We start from the raw sequence: 27519 nt of genomic DNA on the forward strand, positions 1-27519 counted from the left end.
GGCGCTCCGAAAAGGGACTCAGCCTACAATGGAGGTTCTTTGCAACAAGCTCGCCTCCTGAGTACACATGGGAATGTACACACTGCAATTTGTGGACCTTGCTAACACTTCTGCTTCTTCCACCCTAACAGATATCCTGCCTCAGGACTCCAGCCACAATCCCCAAGTAACAATCCCCACTCCACTCCCAACAACTGGGAACAGGGGAAAGACTGAAGTATGAGCAGTGGAGCGTGGCACTGTCAGGTTCTGTCCTGCAGCACCACCTGGTGGCCGCAGTGCACCTTGCCGGCTGCAGAGTAGTTGCAGGACCCAGGCCCATATCAGTAAGCACTCCCAGATGGGCTGATGCAGACCACCTGGGAGCAGCCAGGAAAGGGCTATACTCCAGCCTTTGCCACAGTAACAGTCTCCTGTGCCTGACTTCCTGCGATTCCAGACCTTGCCTGACCCAGCCTTTTGCATGGACTCTGTTTGCTGGTTCCCTGTCCATTCCTGTGCTGAGGCCTTGCCGCCCACGCCCCGGACCCTGACAAGCACTCAGGTGGCACTACTCCTCCTGTCCTCCCCAGAGTTACATTGCATACAGGTTCAGAGACCGGGTGCTCCAACTGCTACCTAGTTGCTAATTATTCTTGGTGACTCCCTTTGCTGGGCCACCCTCCCACAGGTGCAGAAACCCAGCTGCATCCACTTCTGCCCACACCACGAGGAAGGGTAATCCTGGTAGGATGCTTCCAACTGTTCTTCCATGTGGTTGTTGACTACTTGCTCCAGGCAGGCTCCTATATCTTGCATGCTCCATGACAGATCATTACGCAACAAAGGAAAGTTGCACTTAACTTGGTGCTGGTGTCATATAAACAATACTGTCCTTGTTACCTTCATGCCTGTGGACCTACTCTTCCAAGACACAGGAGCCCTGCTGGGCTGACTGGATGGCAGCACCACACATGTATTTCTCTTTCAAGAGCGCCTCCATTTCATATGCTGTCAAGAAACACTTGACAGATGTTACACATCTTTTTTGCTAGAGAGAGGCAGAAAGATCCCTTACCCACACAAGCAGCTAGCTAAAGTATGTATTTCATTGCTGCAAGAGTAGATAGCCATCAGTTTTGCACACAAATTAATGATAAATTTGACCACAACTATTAGCCATATAGCTAGATCGAGCCTCTAGTTTTAAAGACAATATGCCTCTGAATACTAGATGCTGAGAACAATCAGACAATGCTTAACCAGATGGACTGTTGGTCTAATAATAAAATAGCATTGTGATAAAACAACGAAGGATACAGTTCACAGTGAAGGATTAAGAAAGTTACACCATAAACATATCTGGCCTTGAAAATTTATTAAAAATCAAAGAATACAAAACTTCACATAAAAATATGTATTTTAGCTTCCCACATTGTTATACACACAAAAAGAATCTGAACATGATATTTTAATTAGCTATCCACAGCGGCATAGAACATAACCAGTGTGGTAGCCAGTGCAATTTATTGGTTCACCATGACTGAAATGGAACATGATATCTGCTTCTCTTAAGCCTATCCCTGCTTTTAAATGGACACTGTTCAGGACACTGAGGTTTCCATAATGTACGTTCATAATCAATATTGCTAGCACGTAAGAGTTAGTATACGTTGAAAATCAGCCCTTGAATACAGGTTTATTCAAGTTTAGAACCCTTACTGTACCAGCATCTATTAAAAGACTTTCACAGGGTTAAAAAAAAATAGTCAAAACAAAGATACATATCCAATATCAAGCAGGGCTGAGATTTTACGAATTCAAAATCCAATTATTTACTTATTAATTGTAAAATCATCATTTACCCAGAGCAACAGCTATTATCATTCAGAGCAAGAACCCAAAGAGCCCTGTGTACTTCTGCTCGGGTATGAGAAGAAGGGGCACACAACCTTCTGGTTTCGACCCCTTTCACGGCATGAAACGCTGGTTTGGGCTCAAGAACATTCAGGCTCATCTTCGGAGGGGGTGGGGCTTAAAAGGCTACAATGGGAGCATCCCTGGCCCCAGAGTTCAAGAGTTGCTCCCAGAGGAATTAGTAGCGTGTGGCATATGACTAACTATACTGAGTGCTTATTTCCAGCTGAAAGGCTGCCCAGTCGCCACCGTGCACATTTTCAAAGCCTCTGCCTTATTCATGTTCGTTCTATGCTTGCAAACTACACATTTTCTCCAACAGACACTGGTACAGTAAGTCATAACTTTATGCCCGTCTTTTGGAGTAGCTTACAATCAATACTAATACATTAATGATAGGTAAAGAATTAAAAGTTGCATTTGTGGTTAGCTCTGGATCAAGATGAACTGCAGGGGAAAAAACAGTGTGCTACTCTACTTTGGAATGTTGCGCTCCTTTCACTACCCAAAGGCCTTGCGTTACTTTTGACAGGTTTCTTTTATGTGTGCCACAACAGTTTCCAAGGCAAAGTTGCAGATATTAAAGCTTACTATTAGAAGACTCATTCTGTGTCAAACATTCAAATATCAGTTTTAGGAATATTCGCTTCTGTTTATCATGAAGATGTCACAGCGGCAGGTTTCTTTCTACGTTCCCTCTTCAAGCAGAACTACTAGCACGGTGCTTAGAAAATTTAAGAACTCATTTTTTAAAAAAAAGGAAAAAGAGAACATGAAAAATGCAGCTAGTGACATTGAGAACATGGTGCTTTTTAAAAACTCTGGGCTAGGCAGGATGTGTATTTTCTTGCTTTAAAAAAGTAACAGAGGTTGCCATGGTGATACACACTTGCATAGTACCTGTATGCATCAAAATCAACTGCCTGCCACATGGATTGTGTGTGTAGCACTGGACTGTGCTCTTTTACAAGACAACAGACCGATACTTTAAAAAAAAAGGCATAGAGAAGCCAAAAGGTACATTTCAGGTAGTTGCTCTTAACAGAACTAATGCACACTGCTAATCAGATTCCTTAATGGAATCAATATACATTCCTTTCTCCACATTCCTTAAGTTGGATATTTTATTCAGCAACAATGCTTGGACCCAAGCAGGAGGGTAAAATAAAACTAATGAAAAGCATTTGTAGTTTGCAATTTAGAAGTAAAAATAATCCATCTTTACCGTAACACATTGGATTTTTAAGCTGATCTTCGTCCAGTTGTAAAGAATAAATTGAAGGTTCAAATTCTCCTGCATGATCCCCATTGAAATGAATGTGAGCTGTACAAAAGCATGGATTGTGCCCTAACCCATTAGCCAAAAATTAAATTAGTGTTTCATGCCAGACTAGTGAGCTAAATGGAAGGGTAAAAATGCCTTGTAGCTCAATACTTTCTATAAATATTTAAGCCAGATCAGCAGTTTCATTTCAAATCAAGAAGCCTCCAATATTATCAATGTGATGCGTTGAATACTTAGCTCACATAACCCACCAGAATCATTAACCCAACTTAGAAAATGCATCCTGGGAAAGGATCTGTAAAAGCAAAAAACAACAAAAATATACATACCCTCCCATCCCTTAAATATAATTTACATGAAAATATGATTAAAACATTCTGAGTTATTGCACAAAAGTTATGTTTGATATGAGTAAGGCAACAAAAAAGTTAAACAAGAAATGGGAAGGCAGTGAGCAAAGTCACAAAGATTTTCCGCAACAGAAAATAAAGTCCAAACCATCCATTACTTTTCTGACGAAAACAAAACAACCCATAATAAACAAATGCAGCTACAGCAAAGTGCCACAGCATTTATGGTCCTCGCAATATTCCTGCCAGAGCTGCTTCGGCACTGAAGTAATCATGGATAGGCAGAAGACAAACTTCCACATTTAATAAGGCTTCACAGATAAGCACAATTATTTCTTTTAAGATGGACTCCACCACCACACAGAGAAACATGCAAAGGTTGGATGCAGATATTTGGCAACATCCACAAACTGATGCGCTCAGTGCTGGTCTCAAGTCCCCCCAGACTAGTGTCACACACTGCATGAGTCTAAAGTGGACACCCTGAAGCTGGCCATTATCTGCTAAGGCTAATAGGGAAACTGTCTCTATACTTCTTTCTTCTCCAGATATTACGGTTATGTTGGTGGTGCCCTCGGTTGCCAACTGGCTGCCTCATCGCTCCGTTACTGGCACAATTGTATCCACTGCCTGGATTATGAATATGAGCTCCTTTCACGGTAAACTTCATTCCATTGTGCTGCTAGAAACATAGGAAATGTTTAAAATTAATGTATTTATTATTACATTTATATACCGCCCCACAGCCGAAGCTCTCTGGGCGGTTTACAATAGTTAAAAATGGTAAACATTAAAAATTTAAAAACCATCAAAAAAATAAAAACAGTATAAAAACAACAGTATCCATTTAAAAACAACAATTCTGGGGTCCATTAAAAACAAACTTAACGTTGTTAAATGCTGTTAAAATGCCTGGGAGAAGAGAAAAGTCTTGACCTGGCGCCAAAAAGATAATGTTGGTGCCAGGCAAGCCTCATCGGGGAGATCATTCCACAGTCGGGGGGCACCTCCGAGAAGGCCCTCTCCCTTGTTGCCATCCTCAGAGTAGGCACTCGGAGGAGGACCTTAGATGTTGAGCACAGTGTATGGGTAGGTTCATGTCGGGAGAGGTGTTCCATCAGATATTGCGGTCCCAAGCCATTAAGGCATTAAACTACAAATTTACCATATCCTTTCACCAAATTTGCCTCCTAGCAATTCCATAAAGATAGACCTATACAGTGGTTTCCCAATATATGTTTTTTAAAGTGTGAAAAAGACACTCTGCATCCAGACACTGAGATGCAAACAAAATGCTTCAAGAAAATCCAACTCAGATGTTTTCTAATTTAGGGTGCAATTCTATGCAGAAAAAAAATCCTACCACTTTCAGCACGCTGGGCGTTGTGGAACTATTTTCTGTCTAAATATGCATGGGATTGTGCCCTAAGTGTAGTAAATTATTCTACATTGTGGTGTGGGAAAGATTCCAGGAGAGAGGGAGACAGGTGAGGAAGACATGAGGGTGTATTCCTGCTGGACCTTGACACACTGGGCCATCTTTTGGAAGGATTCCAGGACAGAGGAGGAGGCATGCAAGGCCTGCTATTCCAGCTGGACCCTCCCCTCCCCACACAGCACCATTTACCACCAACTGCCCTATGGGAAGGATCCTAATTACTTTTTATATGATAATATTGCTTTTTGGTATGTTACTGGTAAAGTGCCTTAGAAAGATAACAATCATTGTCATAAATAAAACAATAAGCCAAGTAGCCTATGGCTACTATTCAGCTAATGGATAACTCCCATCACACAGCACATACCTGATTATTAGTTGCCATAATCAATGTTCTTGCAGGTACAGGCTGAGTTTTATCACTTGGCATAGGCAACGCTGGTGGTAAGCCAGCTGTAAGCTGAGATGGTGCTTGCAGATTGAAGTGGTACACGCTAGGAGTTGTGCAAGGCGGAGTATCTGAATCCTTGTGACACAGAAAAGGGGGAATGGAAGGTTTGATGGTGTTGTTGTTTTTAAAAAAGAAAAACACGTGCCGACTACTCATTTAAACAGAGCCACACACAACCAGTACTGACACAATAAGTATCAGTAGATCAGAAATATCATACCAGAAAGCTGCCTCTTAGTCTTCTGTCAAGAACTTAAGATCTGAAGTCTCCAAAAAAGTTTTGTGTCATTCCCAACAACCCACCTGTGCGCTACCTTTTGAGAGCAAGGAATCTTATTTAATAAAGGCAAACATGCCTTGGGAAAGGCCCAGATATAATCCAGCAATTGTAGGCTATGATCTGTTTCTCCTCCAGGACATGACATCATGCATGTCTCTGCAAAATATAGATTTGTCCTGTACATTTTGGGAATCAAATAAGCAATTTATAGATATTTTTAAAAGATTACTATTTGAATGGCCCAAACCTAGGTGCGGGAGGCACTTTTCTGCTTGAAGCAGGATGATACTGCACTGAACACTTGCCACAGAAAATGTATCTCTGGAGCAGGAGCAGTCAAAGCAAGTTGAGAATAATAGCTGTGTTCTGTTTCTGTACATTGCAGTCCTATACCATGAAAATAAATCAGTCTAATGGTGCTTGCAGACATGCATCTTCTAATCCTACCCTATTATTGCTTTTCTGCTATTAGTTACAAGAAGAATTGCAACAGACTTCAAGGCGTATAGCATTTGGGGGGGGGGGGGGCATGTACAAACTGCTATGTTGTGAACCGCCCAGAGAGCTCCGGCTATTGGGCAGTATAGAAATATAATAAAATAAATAAATAAATAAATAATGTTCCATCCAAACTGGGGGCAGGAAGGTACAATTTTATCTCTATCTATCAGAACTTGTAAAAAATCTTTTTAATAAAAAATTAAAACAATGTAGGACTAAAAATAAACATGATCTTAAAGAGTAGAGAATTGGCAAGGCAACAAGGTATTTAATTTTTTAAAAAAATTAGTGCTAGAATGCTATTTCATTTATGTGCTACTGTGTGGATATTTTTAAAAATAGCTGAAAAATCAATTAGCGTTAATTAAAATATTTAAAACCCAATTTCTTTATGATTCACTTATGGGTGGTACATAGGTATTTTAAGTTACTAGAGATAATAGTATTTAAAATTATAAAATTTTAGAGAAAGCCAATAAATAGGAAAAAGATGAATTGTAGTTAGTTTCAGTTGTGTGAATGTTACAGAAGTGCTATTGCAATTGCAAATTGTAATCTTTATACTCCTACTGAGTTACATTAAGCCAACAAGTAGATAAATAAAAAACAGCTTGGAAGGGAATAAAATGAGACTTACAATATCACTCCCAGAAAGAGACGACACAGAAGAGGCAGACGAGCCTGACGACAACTGTTGTGCACCAGTAAATGACAAAGCTAAAGGTTGGTTATATAGCAATTCAGCATCTCCGTTCTGGGTTACACTGCATGGAGAAATTGGTTCTCTCTCTTTCGTTTGAATATCTGTTAGCATATAGAACTATCAGTTAGATTTGTATGAAAATGCATCACTTTTCACATTAAAATATCTCACCGCAATTCCTCAATTTTAGACAAGCAATATTACATCATTATCATAGAATCATAGAATAGCAGAGTTGGAAGGGGCCTACATGGCCATCGAGTCCAACCCCCTGCTCAATGCAGGAATCCACCCTAAAGCATCCCTGACAGATGGTTGTCCAGCTGCCTCTTGAAGGCCTCTAGTGTGGGAGAGCCCACATCATGGGAAGGCCACAGTAAAATAGCGTTAAAATAGCGTTACTGAGGGGGGGAACCCTCAGTAACAGTCATTAGACTGATAGGATGGGAAGTGTAGGTATGCCTCAATGAATCATAGAATTATAGAATAGCACAGTTGGAAGGGGCCTACAAGGCCATCAAGTCCAACCCCCTGCTCAATGCAGGAATCCACCCTAAAGCATCCCTGACAGATGCTTGTCCAGCTGCCTCTTGAAGGCCTCTAGTGTAGGAGAGCCCACAACCTCCCTAGGTAACTGATTCCATTGTCATACTGCTCTAACAGTCAGGAAGTTTTTCCTGATGTCCAGCTGGAATCTGGCTTCCTTTAACTTGAGCCCGTTATTCCGTGTCCTGTGCTCTGGGAGGATCGAGAAGAGATTCTGGCCCTCCTCTGTGTGACAACCTTTCAAGTCCTTGAAGAGTGCTCTCATGTCTCCCCTCAATCTTCTCTTCTCCAGGCTAAACATGCCCAGTTCTTTCAGTTCTTCTCTCTTCATAGGGCTTTGTTTCCAGACCCCTGATCATCCTGTTTGCCCTCCTCTGAACACGTTGTACCTTTGCAAGACTCCATTTAGCACTGACTCACAGGCTCAAGTCAGACACCACATCAAACTATGGTTATGGATGTTTAGCTATCGTTTGATGAGATGACTGAACTGAAAAACCACGGTTTGTAATGGGTTGACAAACCCAAATCAGAAAACATGGCTTATGCAAACAGTGGACTGGCATGATGTCTGAATCAATGAACCCTAATTATGACTATTGCTCTGCATCTGGATACTGGAGTATCTGAAGACACGAATCCTGAGCAGATGATAAAAACTGACAAGCTGCCCTAAACTATGGCTGGTACTATGTCTGAGTTGAGCCACTGTGTAAGAAAAATCAGAGAATTCACTTAAAGCTATAGAGTTTTACTCACCAAGACCAGATGGCAAGTTAGCTTTGCTTCCCCATTTCGTCTTAATCCAAGCTCTGTAATCAATCACTTCCTGTGTCACCTTAATTATTCTTCCTAAAGTACTGGAAGAAATGTTGACACGTAACAATTCTAGGCACAACACTGATTTTTTTTTTTTTTTTAGCCTGAGTTATCCTCATTTATGGATAGAAGACTGCAATCAAGAAGGCTTTTTAAATAAGCAGAAGGACTTGCACACATTCAATGGTAGTTTCCAACTGCCCATTTCCACAGTGATTCATTACAAGCTTCAAAAGGATTTCAAAATGCTATTTGTAATGCAGAATAGAAAAGCTGTTTCACACACACACACACACACGGGATAATGTGAAAGAAAGGATAGCTTCGCGGGAAACATTAAGCTAGTTATGCAGTTTAAAATTAAATGTATATCACGCCTTTCTGCCAAAAATGGCACTTAAGACAGCTAACAATAAAATACAGATTAAAAACAAAATCTTAATTAAAATATAATGCAACAACAAAAATACATTAAAAACACAATTAAAAACATAGCAATAAAAGAAACTGACAGTACCCAACCAGTTAAAACCCCTTTACAGCAGCAGATCAACTGTCCTGCCAAAAGCCTCCCTGGATAAAAATGCCTTTGCTTGGGATAGAACTAAGGCATGAGTCACCATGGCCAGATCAGATATCTCCAGGAAGGGATACAGTTGGCACACTAGCCTCAGAGGTTCAAATGCATTCCTGACCACGACCAGAACCTGGGCATCCCACTTCAGCTTTGAATCCAGGAATGCATGCAAACCGTGAAGGAAATGTAGCCCGTCTAGCACAGGTTGAATTCCTATTAGGGCTGTGCACAGGGCCCCCGAACCAGTTCGGGTCGATCCGGACCTCCCCCGATCCGCTCCGCTCCAGAACCGGAGCGAGACCCGGAGGTCCGGATCGATATTCGGACACCATTTTGCCCCCCCTTCCCCACTTACTTACCTCCACGGCGGGCGGCAGAGGCAGGTAAATGGGGACAAAATGGGGGACGAATAAGCCCCCCTTCCCCGTTACCAGGCCCTGCCGTCTGCCGCCGCCGCACAGACCGCGGAGCCAGGTAAGCCTCCTTTCCCCACTTACCTGGCTGTGCTGCTGTTGCCGCCCGGACAGCAGCGGTGGAGCCAGGTAAGCCCTCCACTCCCACTTACCTGACTCCATTGTCCTATTTCCGCGGCCTATTTCCAGCCTTAGGCCTGGGCATCAGTTGAAGCCGCCGCCCGGACCATGATAGAGCCAGGTAAGCCCCCTCCCCCCTTCCCTGGCTCCATTGCTGCATGGACTGCGGCGATGGAGCCAGGTAAGCTCCCCTCCCCACTTACCTGGCTCCGAAGCTTCAGACCGATTCAGACCTCCCCCGATCCGATCCAGAACCGGAACCGGGCTTCGGAGGTCTGGATTGGCCTGCTCCACTTCGGATCCGGGGATCTGTAACAGAGTGGAGCACACCCCTAATTCCTATTCCCCGATCTGTCTTCTGACTAAACCTTTGTTTAAACCTTCAACTTATTCACCCTCATCCAATGGTTATTGACATGATTTAGAACAAGAATAGTTTACTTGGATTTAGATGGAAAGGTGAGATAGAGTTGGATGTCATCAGCATACTGGTGCCACTGAATTCCAATATTCCGAACAACCTCTCTCAGCAGTTTCATGTATATGTTAAATAGCATGGTGGACAAGATGGAATCTGAGTAACACCACAGGCCAATGGACACAATGGTCAGAAGACTGCAATCTTCTGACACCACTTCGTTTTGAAGGACTTGAGTCACTGAAAACAACGCCTCCAAGTCCAATCCCTGGCAGGCACCTCAGAAGGAAATCATGGTTGATGGTACTGAAAGCTCCTAAGATGTCCACCAGAACCAACAGGAACACACATAAAAGTTCCTGTCATAAATTGATCACCAAGACAAGCAAAGCAGTCTGTTCCATAACCAGGTCTGAAGCCAGACTGGAATAAATCCAGATAACCTGCCTCATTCAGAAATCCATGAAGCTGAGATGCCACCATACACGCCAGCACCGTGCCCGAGGATGGAATCTTAGAGACTGGTCAGAAATTAACCAATATGGGAGGGTTCAGGAAGGCTTTTAAAGCAAAGTTCTTTGGATACAATACTGTATCATGATGACACTATTTGTTATGAAAGTGGAACAATTGTGCAAAATTTAACTTTGGCTATTGGGTGATATAGAAATGTAATAAATAAAATAAAAACACATAATTAAAGTTGGGATTTACAGAAGCTGCCGATGCAATTAATACACTGACAAATTGCTTACCTTTCTGAATCTCTATTGGGATATGATCGTGCAAGTGGTGATACTGCGTGGCTTAGAACAATGTAGGCATAATCAAAAACTTGCTTTACTTGCATGGCACCGTAACAACTTCTTCCAACATCGTTGCCTGTAACGATTAAATTTAAAATTTAAATAAAGTTCACTTTCATCCATTTATCACTTTGGCAGCTGATGATTATCACACACTTTTTGGTTTATATTGCCTTGGCCCCTACATTTAACCCTTGAAACCCTAAAACATACAGTTGCTTGGGGAGGTGTTTACTCCTTACGCATAAGCCACATCTTGCATGTGTATAGATTGGTACTTGGCCTTCATTAATCCATCTGCTGTTTGATAAGACTGTGCTGGTGACCAATGCAGGTACACTTTTGAAAGTAATTGCATTTTGCAGGATCCTGTCTACCGTTATCTATGTTCCAGCCCCTCCTTTTTCCATTTATTGCTTGCTTTTATAACTAAAAGAAGAATGAGCAATATCAGCCACATTATTTTTGTTCTTTCTTACTTTACTAAACTTGAAAGCTCAGGGTTACTAAGCAGTAGTCTCTATGGCAGCTTATTGGAGGACAAACCTGAACATCATTTATAGGACACATGCCACATTCATGGCTGACCACTTCCTCCTTCAATTGAGGATTACTGTATGCCAAGGAAAACAATTTCAAGCCTTGAGAACACATTCCCCTAATGTGACAAAGAGGGGCCACACTTGCTTGCCATCCCTTAATTGTGCTTTTTTGTTCTGTATCCCACTGATATAAGCAATTCCTGTGTAATTGTACTAGCTCATACTACAACTTTGTGAAGCTGCTCAAGGAACAAGCTACTGAAAAGTCATGATTCAGATAGAAAGCAGTAACAATACAGTTTTTAAAAAAAGCAAATACACAGTATCCAACGAGCATTCCTAAATCTAACACAGTGCCCACAATAGACATAGGGAAAAGAACACCACACAAAAATCTTGATTGTAGAGGTGAGGTTAAGGGATTACTTCGGGATAATTAGTTACATAAAGCAAACACTAAGAATACCCTCTGCAAGGCTTCTTCAGATACCTTTGAGCTCTGTGCTAAGTAAGTATTTTTAATGAAAAAATATAAAACAGCTTGTGCCATCTCACCAGGCAGAAGAGGATCTTCAATACATAACATGGATGGTCGATATCCATTTGTCATGGCTTTCATGATTTCTTCTTTGGCAATATAGGCACCTCCATTTTTTATTCTAATACCAGTTTTCAGATAATTAAAATTTCTTCCATAGAGTTCAAAAAATTCAATTAGAAGCATTCCAAGGTTTTCATCCAGTCTCCTGTCATCAATTCTTGGGTGCAGCTACAAAAATTAATCAGAAAGAGGCTTTTATTTTGTTTGGGGGAAGGTCATTTATATTTTTATTAGCTTTATAATAAAATACAGAAATGGGTTAGAACTAGCACCACCCAAAAATAATTGTATCTTCCTTAACAGCTTTTTCCCACAATACAAAAATGACACCAGCTGTCAGAGCACAGAATGATGTAGTATGACTTTTCTAGGAAATTGCATGTCCCCCTACATGAATTTGACTAAGGCTCTGCTTTCCAGTTTCTTAAGGAAGTAGAGCTTTCTAAGCCTGGAAAGAGAAGATGGAACAGCAGATATTATGCTGTGTCTGTTAAATGTATATCCAAAAGGATACAGCTATACCAATGTAATACCAAGGTAGCATATGTGATAATAAACTTTCATTTATATAGGTATATGTTTTCGCAGAATTTTTTAACAAATAGTTTCAAAGATGCTTTGGAGGTATAAGTGAAAGATGAGCTTTTCAAGAGAGGAGACTCTCCCAAAATGGTATGCCACAATTAATTGTAAGTATACAATATAATTATAGGCAGTCCAGTTTACTGAATAAACCGGACTGTTTACTGAATTATTCAGTCCAGTTTACTGAATAATTATAGGCAGTCCAGTTCACTGAATTACATCAATTCATTCATAGGGAACATGTCATGCAAAATACAAACAGCTCAATCACTGATACGTGAAAATTTAGATAGTACTTGGTAGCATAGAGGAAACATTATAGAACTACATGAATTCTACCCTTAAACATCCGCACAAGGTTGGCAGAGAGGTTTATAAAGGATCTTGCTCTTCAGCCCACCCTACACATTGATTCTATTATATTGTCCCCATTTCCATATACTCTTTTGTTGCTTTACAGAAGACTAAAGCAAGACTAGACTACACTGGGAAAACTAGCTGATACAAAACACCTAAGAAGCGAAATAATCACGCATGTATAAATAAACAGGAATAGCTTATCTCCAATTAGTATTTCTCTACCTATCCATCTATAAAATGCTAAGGCAGAGCGTGGCATGTGACAATGCATGGCATGTTTAGTTATTATATCCTGCCCTATATCACAAGGATCTCAGTGCGGCGTACAGATAAAATCATACATATAAAATAGAATAAATATACAATTCTAAAACAACTTAAACCATTAATATATTAAAACCGATTATGAAATTTTAAAACAGTAAAATCCAATTAAAACAAGACAGTGCGCAGCCTAGTGGATTTAGCCATCAAAAGCTCTGTTAAAAAGCCACGTCTTAACCTGGCACCAAAATGAAGCCCTCCAGGGGAGGGCATTCCACAACAGAGAAAGCCCTCTCCCATGTCCCACTATAGCGAATATCTCGGGTTGGTGGGGCATGGGGAAGGGCTCCTCAAACAGATCTCAGGTCTCAGGCAGGCAGATACAGGGAGAGGCGCTTCCTCAAGTATCGAGGTCCCAAGCCATTTAGGGCTTTAAACATCATTACCAACACCTTGAATTCCAACTGGAAACGTATTGTAGCGAGTGCAATTCCTTTAAGACTGTTGTTATATGGTTTCTATGAAATGTTCCAGTCAGCAGGCTAGCTGCTGCATTTTACACTAGCTGCAACTTCTCAGTCATCTTCAAGGGCAGCCCCTCATAAAGTGCATTGTAGTAGACTAATCGGGAAGTTACCAGCACATGGACTAGTGTGGCTAGGTTATCCTTGTCTAGGAAAGGCTGTAGCTGGCAGATTAGCCGAAACTGACCCTAAGTACTCTGGGCCACAGAGTCCACCTGGGCCTCCAGTGACAAGAATGGATCTAAGAGTACTCCCAAACTATGCACCTGCTCCTTCAGAGGGAGTGCAACCCCATGCAAAACAGGTTGCTTACGCAATTCCTGGGCTCAGAACCATTAACCAACAAAGATTCAGTCTTATCAGAATTAAGCTTCTGTTTATTAGCCCTCATCTAGCCCATTACAGTCTCCAGGTACTAGTCCAGCACTTTCACTGCTCCAGCTGACTTCGATGACAAGGAGAAATAGAGCTGAGTATCATCAGTATACCGATGGCACCCAACCCCAACCCCCCTAATGACCTCTCCCTGCTGCTTCATATAGATGTTGAACAGCATGGGAGATAGAACAGAGCCCTGTGGCACCCCACAGCTCAATAGCTATGGGGTGGAACAGGAATCCCCCAATACCACTCTCTGGAATGGGTCCCACAAGTAGGAGCAGAACCACTGTAACACAGTGCCTCCTACTCCCATCTCACAGAGCCAATCCAGTAAGATACCACGATCATTGGTATCAAAAGCCGCTGAGAGATCCAGAAAGATCAACAGGGTAGCACTCCCACTGTCTTTCACCCGGAGTAGGTTGTTGGTGAGAGCAACCAAGGCTGTTTTCAGTGCCGTGCCCTGGCCTGAAACCAGACTGAAATGGGTCCAGATAATCCATTTCTTCCAAGAATGTCTGAAGCTGCCCAGCCACTACACGCTCAAGCACCTTACCCAAAAAGGGGATATTGGCGAAGGGGCGGCAGTTCTCACATACCTCTGGGTCCAAGGAGTTCCTCTTCAGAAGAGGGCACACTACAGTCTCTTTCAAGGCAGCAGGCACCGCTCCCTGACAGAGTGAGACATTTACCAACCTCTGGACCCACCCAAACAATCCACCTCTGCTAGATCATATTAGCCAAGATGGGCAAGGATCAGGCTTACAAGTGGTGGGACGGACTGATTCAAGTGTCTTGTCCACATCATCAGGCTGTAACACCTGAAACTTATCCCAGGAAACATGACCAGACGGGGCACTGGACACCTCCCTAGGCTCTGCGATAACTGTGGCATCAAGTTCAACAACTTTCTCCTCGAAGTGCCTAGCAAATTGATTACAGCAAATGACTGGTTTCTCTAAACCTGAGCCTGGTCCCAGGAGGCTCTTAATCACTCAGAATAATTCTGCTGGACGGCCTTTCGAGGACGAGATAACAGATGCAAAGCAGGATTTTTTTTTTACCATCCTCACTGCCGCATAGTAGGTACATCAAAGAGTTTTTGCTAATCTTTGCTAATGTTTGAGGTTTCATGGGAAGAACTTAGTGTTTGATAAGCAGCAGAAGTTCGATGATAAGAACTGAATGTTGCTAAGCAATAGGATATATAAACAAAGATGATACAGCTGGCACTGAAACATATCATTGCTGAAGCAGACAAACAAGCTAGTTTGTAAAGAATTCTCAGAAAAATTGTGAAAGGACATACCTGTAAGAAGCTAATTGCCATTAAAATTAGGCTGTAGGAGCTAATTCCACCAGTAAAAACTTCATTCAAATCCCTTTGAAGGAGGAACTGTTTTAATACTAAAATCAAGTAAGGCAGCAACGAGTATTTCTGCAAATGAAAAAGAGTTAGTTTCTATATGACAAATTCTAGAAGAAAGGTTAAGATTTATTGTGAAGCATAAAGGAATTCATAACGTATCAAAACATGAAGTAAAAAGCCAATATATCTTGGCCACACAATACCTAACAGGACGTTGGTTGTGTGAATGAGCTAACATTTCTTCCTTATCCTTGGTTATCATGATAACCAAGCTCATTGTGAACTGCTTCATGTGATATTCTTTGAACAGAATCACTAAATGGGGGGAAAGTGCGACCATGTACAAGTTTATTCAATCTAGATTCCTGGGCCTAATACTAGATTTCTGGGTTTGACAGCAGGGACTTGGTTTCAAGTTGAATGCCAACATTAGATGAGATTTTATAATCAGTGACATCTCTATCCAACGATCCAAACAAATAGAAAGGAAAGCAACTTTTTCTACTAAGTAAGTTAACTCATATCTCTATTCATTAGAAACTAACATTTGAGAAATAGTAATTTTGTTTTGATTGGTCAGGATGATCAAGACAGACAAATTTTGTGTCTCATATTTTATGTGTCTGGGCACTGAAGTGCACCTGAGGAGTCTGTCCAGGTAAGGATAGATGTGTATCCCCCTTTGTCCTGAGGTGCACTACAAAGATATTATTCTGTTTGTGAATACCATGGGAGTAGAAAAGAGACTTAAAAGAAGGGCACTGTATTGTTATTTCCTATTTCTGAGGGGGGGAACCCTCAGTAACAGTCATTAGACTGACAGGATGGGAAGTGTAGGTATGCCTCAATGAATCATAGAATTATAGAATAGCACAGTTGGAAGGGGCCTACAAGGCCATCAAGTCCAACCCCCTGCTCAATGCAGGAATCCACCCTAAAGCATCCCTGACCGATGGTTGTCCAGCAGCCTCTTGAAGGCCTCTAGTGTGGGAGAGCCCACAGCCTCCCTAGGTAACTGATTCCATTGTCATACTGCTCTAACAGTCAGATCAATTGTGATCAACAAATCCCTTGGATGGAAGGCATTTCCTATTTCCTCAGTTCAAAATTTGCGGAATGCAATTTCTCAGAAATTTGAGGTCCAGAATCATTCCCCAATCTGTTTTATTTTGGCGCCATGAAAACAAGAGAGAAAATAACAAAGGTTCTTTTGACAACTGGACAGGTTCTATGGCTCCTAAAACTATCAGGTGTTAATGACAATCAAGACTTAGTATTTGTCTACATTCCAGAACATGGGAAAGGGGTGGGGGAACTGTCCCTAGGAAGGGAGCTCAGTTTGAGGAAGTAGCTGCAATGAACTGTTTCCAGCAGCCACCAATCCACAGTCAATGAATCTCAGACGTCCTGGAACAACTGAATCCACCTTGCCGCTAGGCTTTCCTAGTGATTTGTCTTCTCAAATGATTTTTGAGGACAAGGTTTGGCAGTGAAGCAAGGGCCAGACCACAAGCATTTATAAGATCAATTGTTGTGGTAGTCAGAGTTTGTACCTCTGGGACAAAAGATGTGAGATATTTAAGTGTAAGATTAGACAGCTGCTTCTTAGGTGTGGTAGAAAGAGTGCTTTTTGTTATTCATCTTTACCGAGATTAAGATTAGGGATTTAATAAAGAGCTGGAAAGACATGGTGGAAAAGTCAGACTTGGTTTGTAGGTTTATATCCAGGTGCTCAAACTACAAGCTCCTGCAGACAACAAGCCAAGAGGCAATAGCCCTGGCAGAGAAGAGCAGGCAATCCATAGTCTGTCATGAACTCTGTCATTCTTTTCAATGTGTTGAGATGTTCCATAGTTGTGTCCATGCCTATAATGTGGAAGCTCTCACTAGGGTGGCGATAAGCATAACACAATGCTGCTTCATTATTTCCACGAATTCCCTACCCCCTTTCCGTGCTCCAGATTTGGGGATAAGAGCAGCCACTTGGTCATCAGCCAAGGGGACTTTTGTGTCTACAAGATCTGACAAAAAGATACAGAATGCTTGGTTAACTGATTATACATTCGGTCTTGTCTGGACTGTTCTATTTTGATAAATGTAATGAAAGAATGCTGGGAATGGTGTGATAAGACATTGGGGGAGATCTCAGACGATCCCTGTGGATTTTCTACCAGGACTATGAGGTGTATTTCTAATTCATCAAACTGCATTTAAGATATAGCTATGTTCAAAGCCGCATTTAACATATAGCTATATTCAATAATTTCCTGGCAGTTGCATTCTATTATTCCAGTTCTAAAAGCAGTGGAAAGATCAGGATATATCACATGGTATTTATTGTTGTTGACTGTACCTTCATGTAGTCTTTGATAAGTCGAGCTGCCTTCACACCAGTTTCCACATTAAAACTAATGTCAACTTTCACTTCCGTTTCCTGGTCAGTAAGCTTTATTATTGGCACCTGCAAATGTAGTCAAACTAGTAATTCCACCAACATCAACAGGTAGCCTGCCATTTTTAGTAGTCAATCAATCAATTCATCAAGTCATTTAAAACATCCAAACATGATTTATAAAGACAGTATAACATTGCATTAGCGCATACATGATCTCCAGCGAAGGTTAACTCCACAATGAGCTTGATCAATATTCTAAATAAGCATTCGGGTGTAGCTGACTATTCCTTGCCCTGCCCATATGTGCATTTGCTCCTCCCTCCCTTTCCTATCCCAGTGTTGCTGCTGCCAACATCTCTGGCCAGCCCAAGTGCTTATTTTGACCCTGAATGTGCAGCAATTATAGTCTTGTGTGTGCAGCCTTCTTAATAGCTGCTGCATTTAACACAGCACAGTGAAATAGCACCTACACATGCAACCTTTGTTGTCATTCTTTAGACTTGAAAGGGCTACAAGTACTTTAAAGCTAGAAAACAGCACAGTACTAGCTCTTAAACAGATTGCCACTAAGGTGTTCACCTAGGACAGGTGATCAGGTCACTGTCAAATTTAAAGGCTGCTTTTCATAGAACTTGACTTTTAAATTTATTTATTTTAGTAGATGGCCAGTGTGCATCTGTTCCTTACTTAAATCATGACAACAACATGCTCTTCATGGCCTTTAGAAAGTCGAACTAGTCCAAAATGCAGCTAGTCCAAAATGCAGCAGTTAGAGTTCTAATCAGAGCTGGTTTTGTAGAGTATATGATTCCACTACTATTCCATTTGCACTGGCTTCTGGTTCATTTCTGAGACCAATTCAAAAGGCTGGTTCTTGTTAATGCCATAAACTGCTTGGAACCTGGTTATTTGAAGGAGTTTCCTCCTGCATGGCCCTGCCTGTTCAGATGTTTTGGCAACTCTACACTGTGTTTCACCACTATCAGAAATATATTTGGCAAGGACCTGGGGAAGTGCCTTCTTTGCCCAGGCTGCAGAACGGTTTGCCCCTGGGAGATCAGATTGGCCCCTTCCTTCATGGCCTTTAGATGCCAGACGAAAATGTTTTCATCCTAGCAGGCATACAGCTTGATTTGGTCCTCAATCTTACAGCTGAATATTATGCTTCTGATGTTCAGTTCAATGGTGGTTTTAGAACTCCACGGTGGAGATTTTACACCACCGTTGAAAAATGTGTTGTCTGGTGGGAAAACTCCACGCAACAGTGGAGTTTTTTTTGGAAAACACTCCACGTAGAATATCCACGCTGTGCAGAGGAGAGTTCCTGCACAACTGTTGTGTTGTGTGTTGGGCTCTGCGGAGTTTTCCATTGTGTTGAGTTGACTTTTCCCACTGGTTGCAGAGTTCCCTGGCAAGTGTGGTGAAGGGAGCAAGTGTTGCTCTCGGACAGCCAACGGGATTGTTTTTTTGCAGCAATGGCTGATGGGATACCATCGGAAGGACCAGGGGAGGACGGTGGAGGAACTGTCAACCAAACATCGCAATGGATTTTACTCAACTCAACAGTAGCCCACAGCCACACTATGGTGGAGTTCGAACATGCTGTGGAGGGAGTATTTAATGTTGTATTTAATGTTGTTCCCCGCCTCAATCCAAGAGGAGAGGCAGATAAGAAATACATTTTATTATGTAGTATTATTATTATTAAAAACTCAACCATTGAGTGGAGTTTTCACACTGCGTTGACTAACGTTTTGTCGGAACTGAGCCACTGTGTTTGTTTTGTTGTTTTTAGCTCAAAATAGGTTACTTCTAAAAATAAGGACAGTATCCTATTACGCCTGTCTACCAGTCATTAGTGAATCAGGGATCTAGCCGGTTTTTCTGCAATAACTAGAAATGAGTGGAAATGCTCATTTCCAGAATGGGGCAGGTCAGTGAAGCTCCCAGAAGAGAGCTTCACTGACCTGTCCCAACCGGGAAACAAGTGTTTCCACTCATTTCTGGTGTTGCTTTAGGATGCACTGACTCCTGGCTGTGCTAGCAATAGGTCCAGCTGGCACAATGGGATGAACGGGAGCACAACAGCACAATTGGATACTGTCCTATGTTGTTAGAAGCTACATTAAAACTCTCACTGTGAGTTACAAAGGTAGAAGATGCATATTTTCATATATAATTTGCTTTTTTAAAGTAATTATTTTGTTTCTGCCAAAGAGGGAAGAGAAAGAAAGAACTTCTGTAGATCCATCACACTCTGACAATGCAAAGCGTCTAGGTAAGACTTCTAATATCTTTTTGGTCACTGTCTTTGATATAAATTCAGGAAGAGAGTTGAAGCACCTGCTAGAAGTAGGAAATTCAACTATGTTTCTTAAGATTTGGTATTTTGGACATGGAAACCATTACTAGGGATCTGGTAGTGGTATGGGTCTATTCACATCAATGGCACTCATTTCCAAGTGCATTTAAGATTAGGGTGTCAAACACCATATCATCATTTACAGCAACGCTCTAGTCTAAAAACAGCATATGTATCTGTTTACTGAGAGTTCAAGTGACTGGTTGAACCTTTGAACTCTTGAAGCAAGTTAAACCAGAGATTTTAAGTAAGAGAGAAATGTGTGATTTTAGCTATTTAACATGGGAAAGATTTAGCTCTTTAATCAGAAAGCAAGAACTGAACCCTCAGTGGTACCATTAAAACAAAGGCAGTCTCCAAGCTAGATGCACACTTCTGTAAAGCAAGTCCTCATCAGAGGCTATGACTCACAAGCTAAAAGCAGCCTAACATGTGCCAAGAGGAATCTTCAAATGGCAGTGCCAGCAAATCTGGGGACAGCAAAGACATACCACCATTTGTCAATGTTGTCAGGATCATAACTCAGGGACTTAAAAATCAAAAAAACAAACTGCAAAGTTGAGAGTACAACAAAGACACACACACATGGTCCTTGAGTTGGTATCAAGAAAATCTAGATTACAGATAGATTTATATTCCAAATAGTTTGGAGCATAATGAGATAATGAGTCCAGGTCCGAGCCTCATTCAAAGTGCTGGTATTAACGTTTAAAACCCTAAACGGCTTGGGACCAGGCTATCTGAAGGAACGCCTCCTCCCATATGTACCTGTCCAGACCCTAAGGTCATCCTTAGGGGTCCTTCTCCAAGAGCCCCTGCCAAATGAAGTGAGGCAGGTGGCTACCAGGAGGAGGGCCTTCTCTGCTGTGGCACCCCGGCTGTGGAATGAGTTCCCTAAGGAGGTTCCGCTTGGCACCTACATTATATTCTTTTAGACGCCAGGTGAAGACCTTTTTATTCTCTCAGTATTTTAAGTCTATAAATTAATTTTAACTTTGCTGTTTTAAATCTTTATTTTAAATTTGTATTTCTGCACTGCTGCTGTTTTTATCCTGGTTGTGCTTTTATATTGTATTTTATATTATGTTTTTATACTGTTTTATACTTTGAATAGGTTTTAATTGTTGTGAACTGCCCAGAAAGCTTCGGCTATTGGGCGGTATAGAAATGCATTAAATAAATAAATAAACTAATTTGGAATTGATGTTAACAGATAAGATAAGGAATTAACCGAGAACATGAAAACTGCAGGCAACCAGGGAGAATGTATTCATGAACAAGTTATAAACCAGGAATAAACGGCAACTTTGAGAATTTGTAAGAAGTCCAATGGTGGAGATAACTAAACTAAAGGGAAGTCTCCAAATGGCTTTTTAGGGAAGTATGAAAGATAAGAGTTAAAAGAGAATTTTATAGAAGAAAATGACTGTTTGGAGGTGCTGCGAATTAAGAAAGATGTCAACAGTGCACGTGGAGCAGCAGGGCTGCTGGAGAAATTTCGGAGAGGTTTCAAAACTTTATTGTGTAGATGGAGACTTTTTTTACTTGATGCAGTGTTCAAATAAAAGATGTGAGCTAACTGAAACAAACTGAACTCCACATCTAACATTTCTCAGCCATCAAAAGTAGCAAAATGGATCATATTTAATTCAAATTATTGGCTGAATACACAGTGTTTAAGTGTTCCTCAGTCATGTCTCGTTACAAAAGAAAATACCTGGTAATAATTGGGGGAGGGATACATACCAGTATGTGAAAAAATATATTTATTAAATAAATAAGATTAGGGTTTAATTAATACTATTACAAATTGATATAAAGCAATAGAGTCAGGAATCTGAGGAATCTAAGTACTGAGATCCAACAAAACTAGCTCAGTTGTTCTGCAACTGAGAACAAAAATAGCTGCATTTTAAAAACTATTTTCACTAAATATATTTTTTCTTTCATAGCTTATACTCTATATTTCTTTCATCCAGTATAACTTGTTTAAATTACTTACTGTAGCTTTATCAAGTACTTTAATTGAATATGGCTCAGCCACATTGTGTTTCCTTAGTGCTTGTTCTAGCAGTTGTAGAGGGGGGCTCTCCCATTTTCCAAAAACCACTAAATCAATATCACTGTAGATAATAAAAACAAACACAAGGTTTATTAGAAGCATAGACATTATACTCCCCTGAAGATGGAGCAAATCATGTACATATTTAACATTATTAAATAGAAGAGTTAAGTTTAGTCTAATACAAATTAGAGTAGTTGTCCCCTCAACCAGAATTTAAATGTCATATTAATGCTCCACACTGCAATGTTATTACATCAGAGCCTTAGCCCAGAATATTGTGCACAGGGTATTTGTTGGAATAAACATACCTATTTATACCTAATGTTGGAAATTTGTTAATTTTTTAAAAAAAGTTTAATTTTTTACGAATACTTTTTAGATTTCAACCTACATAGTCGTCCATACTTTTCTTTCTGCATTTATACAAATACTTAAGGTCTGTATATTCACATTACTATATGAAAAACTGCAAATTATAAAATTCAGAAATGCTAGCATACCTAGTGGTGTAGTAGTCCAATATGCTAAATGTTCCAGAACACCTTACCATTTGCAGAATTTCTTCAATATGGAAAATAACACAATTGTCATTCATACTTACAGTTAAACCTGAAGAGGGTATCCCACATAATTCTGGTTTACCCCTGCCCTCAATCCCTCCCTTGCTTTCCTCTGTTGTCTTCCTTGTGTCTATTTCAAGGCTGGACAGAGATTTATCCTCTCATTCTTTGTAAAGCATTATGTAGGTGGATGGCAAAGTAACAACAACAACAACGTATCCCCTTTGTAACATAGCTTTTTAGTAATATAGGACATGAAAGCCAGAAATGTTAGTCAAGATTACAGGACTCACCTAGTTGGCAGATAAAGTCCTGTACTAAAACTCCCAAATATCTGAACCTGGAAAAGAGAAACAAAGCCAGTAATGAACTCACTGTGATGAATGTTGAACTTGGAAATCTCAACAAAATCCACATTGCCTTATCAATAGAAATTTACACAAAGCACTTGCTGAAACCTAACAGCTTAATCAAACTGAATTTACCTTCATTGTAAGGGCTCCTTCCATACAAGACCATATGGGCCTGGTTCAGAGATTAAGCTACTCATAGGCTCTTCCCTTTCTTCTTGTGTATGTTCCCTCTCTTTCCTGGTTTGCTGTAACTAGTTTGCCCAGTTCAGCAGTTGTGGCAAACTAGGGGAGGAGGAAGCATGTAGCACACAACTGATCCTCCGAATCAATTCATAAAATTGTCAAGGGGGAACAATTATATAAGCTTTATAATATTTAATATCAAGCCTGAAATCTCTCATGCAATTTTTTGGGGCAGACTGCTCACCTTACCCAAGAGCAAAAGCAAACAGATTTCTGAAAAGAAACAGCAATACTGGCTTCAGTGTTTCCAAATGGGATAGTCTTAGAGAAGCTAGTACATCAGACCGGTAAAGCATAAAGTTATAATTTTCGGTGTAAATTGAACTGCTTGTTTTAAAACTGCTGAACAAGGGAGGGAATAACTCCTAACCAAGGCAGACTACTTGCAGTCAGCTTTTGAAGTGTAAGAAGCTTAATATAACTCCTTTGATTAATTATCAAGGATGAAGAGGTTAAAGATAAATCTTATCAAGCAAGATGGGTGTTTTACTGTGGTTTTAATTTTTGTGAACCGCCCAGAGAGCTTTGGCTATTGGGCGGTATAAAAATGTAATAAATAAATAAATAAAATAAATTCATTAAAATAATTGATTGTGCTGATGTTCACTTCCTGAACATTTTCATTGGATAAAAACTGTAGAAAATGCTTTAATCCAGATTTGTAATTTATTATTACTTCTTTATTGCGATCCATAGATCCATGAAAAAACAAGAATCAAACATGAAACATCATACAGTTAGAGCTATTATCAACTTTCGTCTAATACGATTTGTAATTTAGCCATTTGTCTAATCTCCTGAGGAAAATTTCCTTGTTTCCAGCGAAGCGAAACCAGAGCTCCACTGTTAGGAAGCAAAAAAACCAAACAAAAACCAACCAGTGTTCCCTGCTGTTTCCTTCAGTCAAGAAAACATGGAGTGCTTTCTGCCACCTGTATATGTGCTGTTTGTTGCTTTGCACTGAGACAGCATGTGCCCAGATTGGAAGGAGACTGTGTGATGCTACATTTCCTTAGAAGGTACATACAGCAGAACACTGACTAATGCATCTCTGCAGCGTTCCCCTGGACTCAGCTAAGGGAAGAAGACACAAAGGCAGCCACAAGAACTGCAACTTGGTTATTGCTGTCCTTCCAATGTCATAAACATAAATATTTTTTTATAGTTCTGACTAAGTAATTTAAAACAAAAAGCCTATCAATATGCTTTCATAAATGTTTTCGATTTCATGTAATTGGGGGATTTTTCTTGCACAGCAAGGTCTCTAGAACAGAGTATACATTATTTTAAACAAATAGAGCCAGAAGGCATTAAGGAATGTATGGGAGGTGCTATCTTGGTACATTGCTGAGGCAGAAACCCAGTTCCCCCCATACCTTGTGGTTTGCGCCAGAAGGCACAAAGTGAGGCACATAGCAGTACATTTCAGATTGGATTTGTAATGGCGAGCGAAACACTAGTTTGGGATTCACTCACATCAGCTGTAGGCCAAAGATCTTTGATGACAGTTTCTATTCTTTTCACTACTTCTTTTCTCATAACTGCTTCTTCAGGACGAGGGGACATGAAGTCATAAAAGTCAATTATTTCTTCATGAAGCCTATGGGGAAGAATAAAAAAGTCAGTTCCAACACAGAGAGAGAGAGAGAGAGTACCAAAAACATTAATCGAATAGCTGATCTGGGATTTGAATCTGGCCTTCCTGACACTTCATTTTCAAACACGCACTTTGCTTTAGTCTCCACAATAAAAAAATTACAAGTAGTTTTAAGCCACAAGCCAAATTTTCTTCTGTAACATAGGATAATGACGTTTCATTCAACCTGTAAAATCCATATTTAGCTTCACGTAAGTGATACTTTCTCTCTTGACCTATGTGCGCATAGTTTATCTATTAACTAGACTAGAGATGTGAAGGCCTGCAAGAAGCCCTAAAAACATTAGGAAAAAACTTGTTTATTGTTTTCTGAAAAATTGAATGATTTCGGATTAGGAAATATATTCTTTCAGAATTATGAATAAAAAGTTTAAGACAAGGTGTTGATATTTTACTACTCAGCTTTTACTCTCCAAAAAATTAGTTCTAAACTATGCTATAGGAAGACTAGCAATGTAATTTTGTTTTGAAGCCATGTGGGAGGGGGGATGGTTTTTTCATCCTCTTTGTAAGATTCCCAGCATAATTCTGCCCCCCTCCCCAGTTCCTTATTAAAATTAATGATCTAACATATCTTTAACTGATAGACATCTAGGGATGCTTGATATAATCCATGAGTTCACCAAAACGTGACTAGAGCTTGTTCTAAAACCAGCATGTGAGTTATTCCACCTATGTTTCTTTCTAAAGACAACTTTGCAGCTTCGGTCTGTGGAACCTGATGCCACAATAAAGTTCCCAGTTAGATCTCACCATTATGTAATGCTGTCTCAGCTATAAAATCTTTACCTGCTACCACCAACTCTCTATGTCTAAAAGAAACTCAGTAGTTTGGTTCCTATGTCATAGGCATGGAACTGCCCACTTTTCAAAATGAACAATAAAGGTGTTTATTAATGGTTATTATTTACAAAAGGGTAATAAAACTCTTCAAATAATAAGTTGAGATTAAATTAAATATGCTTTGTTACCATTCCTAATTGGTATCAGAGTCTTCCCCAGCAAAATGTTTGCAGTTGTTGAGTCATGCTAACAGTCTGGAAACGGGGCAACCATAGATTGTTATTTGAAAGCAGAACTGATGAGTGTGCCAAAGGTAGCATGCTCACTCCTGCTAGAATTTGTCAGTTTGTCAGTTAACTAACACACGACTGCGATTATGTACGAATTGGATTTTTGTTGCAAGACTCAGTTGCTATTTCTGTAATCAGCAGTCCACAGTTCTACTTGCCTTTGTAGTGGGTTCCATCACAAACGCAAACCTTAGATTTGGAAAGAAGGGCAAGGATCATCCCCTTTCCAACTTCAAGGATGGGAGAAAGATGTGTGTGTGTGTGTGTGTGTGTGTGTGTGTGCGCGCACACACACGCGCTATACAGTCACGATGATTGGAGAGGCTTGGGTACATAGCAGAACAAGCCCCTGCCCTACTCTGTAGTTTTACGCTTGGGAAGGGGGGATTGTCTTAACCTCTTGATCACTTACAGATCAGAAGTACAGAAAGTACACCTTATAAGACGGTCCTAACAACCCCAAATTTTTGGTTGGCTACTGAAGCCAGCCAAAATTTGAACAGCCCTGCCTGAAATCCTTATAACAGCTCTGTAGGGGTAGGTCAGGGTTAACCCTGTGTGGGGGTGGAAGACTGAGAAAGTGGTTCTCCCAAAGCAACATACTGAGTTCATGGTGAAGGTGCAATTCTAACTGGCGAATTCCGAATTTGTAGCTCATTATCTTACTCAGTGTCAGTGATATGGAGTAGAAACTTTTCCAGTACTTTATTTTTTATTTTTCCACAGAAATTTTTTCATTTCTAAAAATTCATTGTTTCATAAAATTCATTAGTAACAATGAAAGGATACCAATTAGGTAACCTGGCACTTTCAAAGTTGTTTTTAAAGTGATTATCCTTAGGCAATGTGTGAAAAAGTACTTCTGTTTAAGTGATTTGAAAACAATGGGTAGAAAACCAACAAATATGCATAATAATCCTCACCAAAAATCAAGCTAAAAATTCACCTGATTAGCTATGCAGGTCACTTTTATACCAACACTTTATTTCATCTCAAGGAATCTGAAGCCAGGATTTGCCATGAATGCTGGATTGGATGTAGGATTGTACAAAACAGCGCAAGTGGTTTCTTGGTTTAACTCTTCCACTGGTAGGAGAAGCCAAGCAGGAACAATTGGGCAGCATGCATAAGCATACTGCTTGTTACAAATAAACCATAACTTTCAGCAATTCTTACCATTACATGCGAACCAGGCCAATATAGCTGGGTTCGCACTATTGTGGGGGTAAAAGAAGCAATCGGGGCTTCTTTCCTCACTCCTGTGCATATCCCTGTTTACATAGTTACCTGTGTTGCAGCGCAGGTTAGTGAGGACCTGGATCCAGAAAGCAATCAACACTTCCTTGAAGGATCGTGAATTACTAATTTATTTTATTTATTTATTTTTTCTTACATTTTTATACCGCCCAATAGCCGAAGCTCTCTGGGCGGTTCACAAAAATTAAAACCACAATAAAACAACCAACAGGTTAAAAGCACAATTACAAAATACAGTATAAAAAGCACAACCAGGATAAAACCACACAGCAAAATTGATATAAGATTAAAATATAGAGTTAAAACAGTAAGATTTACATTTAAG

At 40.4% G+C, this 27519-nt stretch overlaps 1 protein-coding gene across 3 annotated transcripts in view; it reads right to left on the reverse strand.

Annotated features, from left to right (window-relative positions):
- Nucleotides 1-1340: 1340 nt before the first annotated feature.
- TENT4A (terminal nucleotidyltransferase 4A) overlaps nucleotides 1341-27519 on the reverse strand; it is a 34379-nt gene continuing 8200 nt past the window's right edge. The window contains exons 2-12 of one of the 3 annotated variants that reach the window (XM_063130194.1): nucleotides 24684-24807; nucleotides 22905-22951; nucleotides 21989-22109; nucleotides 17583-17690; nucleotides 15170-15298; nucleotides 11701-11914; nucleotides 10553-10679; nucleotides 8210-8310; nucleotides 6839-7005; nucleotides 5337-5495; nucleotides 1341-4210 (exon numbers count right to left, since the gene is read on the reverse strand). In XM_063130194.1, the coding sequence (XP_062986264.1) occupies nucleotides 4028-4210; nucleotides 5337-5495; nucleotides 6839-7005; nucleotides 8210-8310; nucleotides 10553-10679; nucleotides 11701-11914; nucleotides 15170-15298; nucleotides 17583-17690; nucleotides 21989-22109; nucleotides 22905-22951; nucleotides 24684-24807 (1480 nt within the window). In that variant the 3' untranslated portion in view covers nucleotides 1341-4027. Of the gene's footprint in view, nucleotides 4214-5336; nucleotides 5496-6838; nucleotides 7006-8209; nucleotides 8311-10552; nucleotides 10680-11700; nucleotides 11915-15169; nucleotides 15299-17582; nucleotides 17691-21988; nucleotides 22110-22904; nucleotides 22952-24683; nucleotides 24808-27519 lie in introns of all 3 variants that reach the window. The other 2 variants (XM_063130193.1, XM_063130196.1) reach the window with 2 other exon arrangements.

The sequence above is a fragment of the Elgaria multicarinata genome, chromosome 7 (genome assembly GCF_023053635.1).
Source record: "Elgaria multicarinata webbii isolate HBS135686 ecotype San Diego chromosome 7, rElgMul1.1.pri, whole genome shotgun sequence".
NCBI classification, from domain to species: Eukaryota; Metazoa; Chordata; class Lepidosauria; order Squamata; family Anguidae; genus Elgaria; species Elgaria multicarinata.